An 8,835-nucleotide genomic window follows, 5' to 3' on the forward strand; every position below is an offset into this window, starting at 1 on the left:
CCGCCACGCCGACACCCTCCATAGCGGACACCTGGGACCGAGGAACATTTGGGGAGCTTGCCAATGTGAGTCGGGCTGTGAACAGCCAGCAAGGCCTGGGTGCGCCCCAATTGCCATCCGATCAGCTCCCACCAGAGCCGTCCCGCTGGCGTGCCGGGGCCCTCAGCGTGGGGAGAAGCCAGGGCCCTGGCGCGGGTGCTGCCTTATGGTCCGGCCTGAAACCGTGCCAGCAATCATCTCACGTACGAGCTGGCCCACTATCCTTGTTGCTTGGCCGCACGATGTCAAGCACAGGCAACCAGGCCAGGTATCCCTAAATGCATGCAACAAATCATAACAAATGCACACATGCACATGCATGCGCCCTCGAATGCAGTGGTCAAACCCACCGCAATGACATCACCCTGCGTGTAGGCCCTGGCCGGCTTTCCTGTGGTCCTGTTTGCGGCGTTCAGGGTGTCAGCCACGTACTTGCGGGCCACCATGTCCCAGGGAGCGCCCGACCAGAAGTACTGAGAGCTGATCTGCGAGGGTCGAGGAACGACCAGGGTTTATTAGGGGCGAGATGCCACGTCTCCCATTCGATGGGCGACGCGGCTTCGTTATGCAGGGTTGAAGCATTCCTGTCAAGGCATACGCGGCTGGGGTGACGCCGCTAGCTTTGCCATCACATATAGCGAGCAGCAGCAGCAGCAGCAGCAGCAGCAGCAACAGCAGGCCCGCTGTTGTGCTCGTGAGAAAATCTCCCACATGCTCACCTCCATGCATTCATTGTAGCTCCAGAGCTTCGGGGCGGCTGTGTGGAGAGATAATGAGGGGAGGACGCGGGAAGAAAGGGTTGTGCATTGGCGGGCTGCGGTGCAGCATGCAATGGTTGGTCTGCCAGGGAGCGGCCTGCTGTGTGACAGCAGACGCCTTCACGGCGGGCAGAATATGGATTATCCGGGTGCGGCAGTGGTGAGGGGCTGTGATGGCGACCCACACCTGTGGGGGAGAGCGCCGGGTACTTGGCCTGCGTTGCCGAGGCGAAGGGCGTTTTTATCAGCTTGGGGCCGGAAGTTGTACCAGAATTCCAACAGGGCAAGATGCTGTCAGTGGATTACGTAGGTGGTGATCCTCCACAACGACCAACGCTATATAGAAGGCCGTCGCACAAGTACATGCTTACAGACACACACATACACACACACACGGACACCCAGATACACCCGAAATCCATATCACGCCCGCCCACACCTTGGTCCCGTCTGCCATTGCGGCCCAAAATGCAGCCTCCTCAGCCAGCAGCCTCGCCGGCCGCGGCGGCACGGCCGGGCTCGCCAGGCCCTTGGCCGCCGCGGCGAGCAGCTCGTCTGACAGCGGCAGCCCGGCGGCCGCGGAGGCTCCCTGGAAGGAGCACTGGCCGAACAGAGCGGCTGACTGGGCGTTGTAGAGCTGGGCCGGGAAGGTGCACTGGTTGGGGGAGCCTGCTGAAGTCATCGCCCAGGACGCCTTGCGGCAGGCCCTTTTGCGGGGTCAGGGGGTTTGGGTGCGCAGAGGAAGGGCTGTTGTGGTGATCAGAATGTGTGTGTGTTTGTATGTGTGTATATTTGCACCTGTTTGTGTGAAGTGGGGGCTGCGCGGGGTTGGGGGCTTTTTCTTGCACCAAATGAAGCAAAGAGGTGGGTCAACAAACAGCAGCAGGGTGAGGGGGCTGCAAGGCTCGCTGCTGCAGGAGAGCACGAGTAGCGGTGGCAGGCTGCACCATGCCAACCCAATTGCTGGTGAGACAGGGTGCTGCCGTGCGGGGTGTGTTGTGCAGGAGCGCTCATGGGAGAGGGAGGGGGGCAACCTTTGTGCGCTTCAGGGATGCACGGCTGGTGGCGAGGCTGGCTACCACCCAGGCGGCCTCACCAATTCACTGCCAAGGGTGATACGCAGACGTCCCCAATCCTGTGGCAGTGGGGGAGCAACAAAGACAGCATCGGGCAAAAGCAGCCTGTTTGTGACGAGGTGAGGCAACCATCTGCCTGCAATCAATCGGGTGCGTGACTTGCCAAGATTTCCTGAATACGGGCCCGAGCAAGCAGGTGAACCTGGTTGTGCGTGGAGAAAGCCTCACATCCTCTGCCGCCACTGCAGTCCTCAGTTCATGTCTCCTCGGGTTCCCCCCTCCTACAGAGGTCAGAACCTGGAGACTACCCACCTGGCGACCTTGCCATTTGTGTCGGCGCTCCCCGCCTCGCAGCTGCCATTGTTGATGATCCCTCCCAGCTGGGGGCTCCAGCCGGAGGTGCCTGAGAAGGTGGCCTCCCTCACCAGGTGGCCGCAGCGCGTCAGCACCTCGTACACGCACATGGCCGCCGCGTCCTGCCCGATGCCTGGGGGAGGGGAGGGCGATGCAGGGAGATTTACTGCGGGGCATTGCGGGGCGTTGCGGTCGCGGGCGGATCAGGCAGTGGCAGGCGCAGACCCGCAGCCAGGGGTGAATGGGGCGTCGTGGCTCGCAGGGATGCTGGGGTGCGATCGTCCAGGAGCAAGCCCAGCTCGTGATCCTGAGAGCAGGGTGCAAGTCCCTGTACTTGCTTGAGGCATGGCTCTAGAAATGCGTTGCATGCTCTTGCTCCGTTCCCCTGTCCACCCCGCTCCTCCCGCGGCTCGTCCACACACGCGGGGACCGCCTGATGGTCAACTCTTTGACCACGCACCAGTGGTGATGACCGCAACACTCTGCCTCATGATCTCGCCGGTCCTGACGTCGGGGCAGCCGCTCTCCCCGGTTGTGAGCTTCTTGGCGCTTTTCAGGTTTTTGACGTACACCGCGTTCTCTGTTGTGAGTGGGGCATTGCATGCACACGCGCGCTTGGTTGCGAACGCAAGTGTGTGTATGTCAACAATGCAGGTGCGTGCGTGAGGGCGTGCGTGTGAGTGTGTGAGTATGTGTTTCAATTTTGTGTATTTGTGTGTCACTGTGAGTGTGTGTATGTGTGCGTATGTGACACACTCGCTGCGTGCACAAGTGTTTGAGCTCAGGTGCATCTCGTCAACGGAGGTGGCTGGCCATAAAAGGAAAGAGGCTGTACGTAGTAACGTTGAGACACACTGCGCCACGCGAGATGGCCAGGAAGGCCATGTATTGATCACCCATAGCAGCGGGCACCAGCAGCTTGCGCCGCACCCACCTGGCGCATTTGCAAATTTGCCGGGGTCTGCAACAAACAGCACTGTTCGGTTCGCGCCTCCCCAAGCCGGCCAGCATGCAGTGCTTGTACTTTGGATGTCGGCTGACTGCAGATTCCTGGGATGTCATTATGTAAGCAGTGGCGGGTGATGTGGATCGCGAAAAGGCGCCAGGCTCAATGGCTCGGCAGCTCGAGCTGCAAAAGCGGGCGACAGGCGGCACCTTGCGATGCGGCCTGCCGAAACCTTGCTGCCAGGAATGTGTAAACGCAAAGCTTCTGACAATGGACTAAGGAGCGGCAGCACAGCTGCAAGGGCCGCGAGCCGGCTCATCACGTCAGCAGATCTGCGATGACGCGGTGGTGACGATTGGATAGAAAGCTACAAACAAACAAGAAAAAGCAGCAATCCGGCAGGCGATGGGTGGAGATCACTGAAGGTGGTCGACCAACTGGCCCGGAGCTCGCGCACTAACCGCCGCCGGCGCCCCCTACAGTATGATGATACAGTACATAGGTCCATTGGTGCAGCCTCACATGCTGCGCAACCACAGAACCCACTCTTTATGCCGCGTTGATCGACTCAACATCAATCTCAGGTAACATGTGATACGAGTCCTTTCGGAACGCGTCCGGGCAGGAACACCCCTCTCGGTAATGAGCACTCCGTTGATTGCCGCACACTGGCCACTGCACGGTGCCTGTGAGACCGTGACGGCCAAATATGAATCCAGGGTAGTTGAATGTCATTTCATTTCAAAGTGAAAGGACATGGGTAGTAATGTTGTTGTGTGATGGCTGCATGGGGCGACTCTGCAGGCCGTCAGTTTGGGCTTGTATACCGTACACATCCAATTGGGGTCACTTGCTTTCCAATCCCGTACACGCCAAACACAAGGGAGCCACGAACAGCTTGATGATATCAATACTACTGGTTTATATACAGTATTACAGAACAGCAAGCACTGCTCGGCTCAGGGATGGGTGAGAGACGCAAGCATGGCAACTACTTTTGGCACCCGGCACTCACCGCGCGGGGCCGGCAAGGGATGCATGTCATCTTGCAAGCTCCTGGCTGGAGAGCTCCAGGTTTTCAGCGTGATTCACCATGAGGCCTTGCGAATGGACTGTGAACACACTGCGCGTCTCGGTGTCTCGCCCCTCCCTGGGGCCCGTGTACGCCAGGCCTTTCTTTGTGATGGGAACTTTGGCCTGTTTCAGGAACTCAATACCTGCTACTATTGTAGTACAATAATGAGGTTCATCTGCGGTCCTGAAACACTCGATTGACCTTCTCAAACACTAACAGGCTGTGCCAGGGGTGTGGGTCAAGCCCAGTCAACGCTGCCGATGTCTTTGCTGCGCCCACGACACCGGCGACCCGTGCAGCTCAAGAATCTTTGAAGCAGTTGTGGAGCCTCCCTCACCCTAACGTACGCGTGGGCATTGCTCTATAGTTGACTGTCGCCTTCCTTGGGCCATGTGGATCAGGTGCGGCAGGTTGCAGACGTGCCAGGTTCGGGCGAGGCCGCTGGTGGCCACGGCTTTCGCAGCAAAGAAGCAACCCGTACGTACCAAGGTTTGTCGAGCCTGACAGCTGGCATATGTTTATGCTGGGATGATTATGGATCGCACGTGACTGCGCTCGAATCTCAATTGCACGGTCAATGCGACCACAACTAAAAATTTGATCTCCTACGCATCAACATACATCCAAAACGCTTCACGCATTCGATCTGAAAGCCCGGGAGTGGATCACACCGCGCTGAGGGTCTCATTGTATCAAGATCTTTATTTTTGGTTAACTTAAGTCTTTCTATACTGCAATTGCAGCGTGATTGAGGGCACCCTATCTGCAAGCCCCAGTGCACCGGCGCATCGCACGGGCACAGTGACGGGCAGCGCGCGTAGCGCTGCGCGACCACGCAAGCGGCTCTGTTCGTGCAGCCTTTGCGCCTTGACCTCCCCAGCTCCGTGCAGTAAGCTAGGCTAGACGAAACTATCTGAGCAGGCAGTATCGACAGGATGCAGGGTGGCCAGATCTTTGTTTACGGCACCCTCATGGCCGACGAGGTGCTGAAGCTGCTGCTGAAGCGCGTGCCGCCCAGCAAGCCCGCCACATTGGCCGGCCACCGGCGCTACGCGATCAGGGGACAGGTGTTCCCCGCAATCGTGCCAGCGGAGCCGGAGGCGAGCGTTCGCGGCAAGGTGCGGCTGCGCTTGTCAGAAGGGTGGCCGGCACCATAAGTCGCACCCGCAAGAGGGCGGCCGCCTGCTTGCTGCCCGAGCTGCGCCAAGCAAGCTGCGCCAAGCAAGCTACCGCTTTGACATGCATTTACAGGGTCGTGCTGCATGCTGGCCTGCACCATGTCGCCACGTAGTCATGCGGCAGCTTGGCGTGAGCAGATCTTTTTTTGGCTAGTTACAGCACCATCGCCGAGCCGCCCTTGATATGCCCACGTCCCCATACTCCAACCATGCCGCATGTGAATTCAGGTCTTACTGCAGCTCACCAATAAGGAATTGGAGATCCTAGATGGTATGTGTTTTCCTGGATGCTTGCAGTATGGGGGTGCGGAAGGGGAGAGGAGCAGGGGTGCATGAGGGTGCCGGTGCCTTCGCCTGCACCTTCTACAGAGTTCAACCCCATACGACCCATGAGACCAACTGGCTCTTGTCTGAAAGCCCCTGCCACATGCCATCGTTCATCATAATGCCTCTGGCCTGCCCGCAAATCCAATCATGCTACTCAAGCGGGGTGTGGCGGTGTTGACACGTGGCAGCAGCGTGATGTTTCAAGGCAGGCGCAGGCCTACTGGCTTGATCGCGAAAATTGCCACTCGCCGCCGCTTTTCACCCACTTCCACTGCCAGTGTACGAATCCGAGGAGTACTTCCGGGCCAAGGTGGCACCTGCGTTCGACGACGGCACAACCGTCGATGCTGATGTGTACATCTGGAGGGACACGTACAGGTGTGTTTGTTTGTGAAAGGGAAGCTCTCGCCTGCTCACCCGAGTGCAGCTTAATTCAGCGTTGAGGGATTGATGTGCATGCTATTTGGGGAACAAGATGTGCTGCTCGGATGCCAGCGCCTGCGATAGCTTGTATATCAAAGTTTCTCCACGGCGCACCAGCCTCCCTGCTTGTCAGCGTGCTGGGGTGCCGCCCCGCACACCTGCTCGTCCGCGTGCTTACCTGCCTGCCTGCTGCCTGCCTGCCTGCCTGCCTGCCCGCCTGCCTATCCGCCTGCCCGCCTGCCTGCCTGCCTGCCTGCCTGCAGGCATCTGCTCAGCGGGGAGTGGAGCTATGATGCCTGGCGCACAAACCACTTTGCCGCCTGGATGCAACGCAGTGAGTGGCACTGTCTCAGGACCCCTCCTCACTGCCCTTACCTTGCCCCTTCGGCCTTGGCGCTGTCGCATGCTGCCGCATCCTGCTGCATTTGCAGGGACCAACTGCTGCCAGAGGGGTGGGATTACGAGCAGTTCCTCGGACGTGACCTGGAGTCATACCTCGAAATGACCACCGAATTCATGAAAGAGTACTTTGGCTCCGAGCCGCCCCCCGCGGCGTCCGTTGTCACCGAGTGACGCGGCGATGGAGTCGCCACCGACCCATGCGATGCTGGTAGTCCCCGTGCCTCACCCTCCACACCACCCTTCCCCCGCACGCCCGGCGGCAACGTCCAGTGGACCCGGCCGGCGGGCACCCCAGCGGGAGCCTCCAAGACGCCCCGCAGTCAGGCCAGGTGGCCGAGAGCGGTTGAATTATGGCGGCTGCGCTGGCAAGGGCTACAACCGCAGGCCGAGCGAGGGGTTGCCCCGTCAGCTCGACCATCGTGGCCGGCTCGATTGCATTTAGTTCATGTTTCTAGCAGTCAAGGCTCCAACACCCTTCTTTCCTACTATGGTACTGCCTCGCTTCGATGCATGCGCCTCAGTGTATCGGGTGACGCTGTCCATTGTGCTGTCTGCTGATGCACATTTCCAGAAGTGGCCCAGCCAACCCGGCTCGTGGTCTTCGCAGTCATTGATTGACTGGCTGCTGCCGACTTGTGGCCCAGACCCAGACAAGCACCCAGCAGGCACAACCGCATCACAGCTGCTTTGTCCCTGCTCTGCGCCCTGCTTCCCGTAAGCATGTAAATCAGGTGTTACGCCTCAGGTCCCATCTCGCAACCAGGAATTTTGTGGTGACCAACTGGGCTGTAGATGATGTCGCGGGCAGCGCGCGCAACCACTACTAAGTCAAGCAAGGGGATGCCCAGACCTGGGCCTGCAGCATGACTGTGGTCAACACCTCCACTCATCCACATACCGTGCGAGCTGCTGAATGAGCTGCCTTTACGACCATATTAATGACAATGGTATGATGCATATGCGCCCATTCAAGGTTAAGTAAAGCTGCCCATCGCAAACCTTGTGAATCCTGCTGTCCAGCAGCAAGGCACCGAGGGCTGGACGTGCCATAGCAAAATGTTGAGTTCATATGCGCAGCCTGGTACGCATTATACGCACATAATCACGTAACTTCAACGATCTGGCGGCCTGATTTTGTACGAGCTGCCAAAGGCCATGGCCGACGGCGTCATTGCAAATGGAGATTATGCAGTTGCGGATGAGAACGGGGAAAAGAAGAGCATCGTCCTCATCAGGGACAGCGGGTGAGCAATGCGTGCACCTGCCGCCGCCGCTGCTTCCTTGCCGATGCCGCCGCTGTTGCCAGGGCCCTCACGTGCACCGCGTGGCCCATGCTGCACAGGTCCCTGCGCGTGGGCAAGGTGCAAGTGAGCACCGCCCCCCTCGTGGGCGCTCCATGGGGCAGCATGTGGGAGCTGGTGGCGGGCAGCAACGAGCTGGAGCGGGTCACGCAGTAAGACGACTCTGCAGTTGTCTCTTCAGCCATGCGCATGCCTGCATGTCACAGTGTGAAAGGGCTGTAGAACACTGCGCAGTCTTCAGAATGAACTACACCTTTGGTGGTGCTTACAAGAAGAGCGTTGCGGCCCACCGAGCAGCCAGGTGTTTGCCCAGGCAACGGCGGCGGCAGCTACAGCGCTGCGCGCAGCATCGCGGCGCATCGACCCCGCCGCTTGGTGTATGATCCACTTACATGTTGGCTGCATCCCATGCGCCCCCAGGATGCCGAGCCAACTAGGCCCAAAGGTGGATGAGGTGGACAAGGACAACAGCCAGCTGGTGGACAGGTGGGGACGGGGTTTTGGGGACCAGTCAGGGTTCTGGCAGCAGGTGATGTTGCATCAGCCGCGCCAGGCGGCGGCGGCAGGGCACGCACGACGGCACTGCGGGGCCCCGCAGGAGCAGCCCGGCGAAGCCGCGGCCCTCGACTGATGCAGGCGCGCGTGCAGGGGGACGGCGGCAACCGCACAAGGGCGTCGCCTCACGCGGCGGACCGCGGTGCCCTCGCGTCGGCGCTGCGACAAACCTTGCTGGCTAAGCCCCCGTCTACTGCCGGGCCGACCTCTCAATATCCTGGATAGGAACGAGGACAACCAGGCCTTGAAGGCGGAGGACATCGAGGAGCTCAAGAGGCAGGGCAAGGTGGGGGCGGCGCGTCACACCACCAGCGGCGGCCGCAGCGGCAGACGCGGCGCGGGCGGAGGCCGGCTAGCGAGGAGGCCTGCGCCACTCGAACCCGCCGGTGCAGAGCGGCGGG

The 8,835-nt window shown here is 59.9% G+C and overlaps 4 protein-coding genes across 4 annotated transcripts in view; 3 read left to right on the plus strand and 1 right to left on the minus strand.

Annotated features, from left to right (window-relative positions):
- Positions 1 to 203: 203 nt before the first annotated feature.
- Positions 204 to 3,170, minus strand: MNEG_8352 (hypothetical protein; the record flags this gene model as incomplete). Its single annotated transcript, XM_014043173.1, has 8 exons — positions 204 to 215; positions 390 to 524; positions 759 to 796; positions 985 to 1,012; positions 1,237 to 1,434; positions 2,299 to 2,360; positions 2,688 to 2,807; positions 3,158 to 3,170. The coding sequence occupies 8 exons, from the start codon at positions 3,168 to 3,170 to the stop codon at positions 204 to 206; spliced, it is 606 nt and encodes a 201-aa protein (XP_013898627.1).
- A 2,013-nt stretch (positions 3,171 to 5,183) lies between these two features.
- On the plus strand, positions 5,184 to 6,749 carry MNEG_8353 (AIG2-like protein; the record flags this gene model as incomplete). The annotated part of the gene is made up of 4 exons (XM_014043174.1): positions 5,184 to 5,366; positions 5,655 to 5,697; positions 6,032 to 6,131; positions 6,608 to 6,749. 4 exons carry the CDS (start codon positions 5,184 to 5,186, stop codon positions 6,747 to 6,749), a joined length of 468 nt encoding a protein of 155 aa, XP_013898628.1.
- Positions 6,750 to 7,733: 984 nt separating this feature from the next.
- Positions 7,734 to 8,035, plus strand: MNEG_8354 (translation initiation factor eIF-3 subunit P62; the record flags this gene model as incomplete). The annotated part of the gene is made up of 2 exons (XM_014043175.1): positions 7,734 to 7,822; positions 7,921 to 8,035. The coding sequence occupies 2 exons, from the start codon at positions 7,734 to 7,736 to the stop codon at positions 8,033 to 8,035; spliced, it is 204 nt and encodes a 67-aa protein (XP_013898629.1).
- A 265-nt stretch (positions 8,036 to 8,300) lies between these two features.
- The window catches only part of MNEG_8355 (tRNA (adenine-N(1)-)-methyltransferasenon-catalytic subunit TRM6), a gene marked incomplete at both ends in the record, with an annotated part of 1,711 nt that continues 1,176 nt past the window's right edge, over positions 8,301 to 8,835 (plus strand). The window contains 2 exons of the mRNA XM_014043176.1: positions 8,301 to 8,365; positions 8,660 to 8,720. Of these exons, the coding sequence (XP_013898630.1) occupies positions 8,301 to 8,365; positions 8,660 to 8,720 (126 nt within the window). The remainder of the gene's footprint in view (positions 8,366 to 8,659; positions 8,721 to 8,835) is intronic.

This window comes from Monoraphidium neglectum (genome assembly GCF_000611645.1).
Source record: "Monoraphidium neglectum strain SAG 48.87 unplaced genomic scaffold scaffold01577, whole genome shotgun sequence".
Classification (NCBI taxonomy): domain Eukaryota; kingdom Viridiplantae; phylum Chlorophyta; class Chlorophyceae; order Sphaeropleales; family Selenastraceae; genus Monoraphidium; species Monoraphidium neglectum.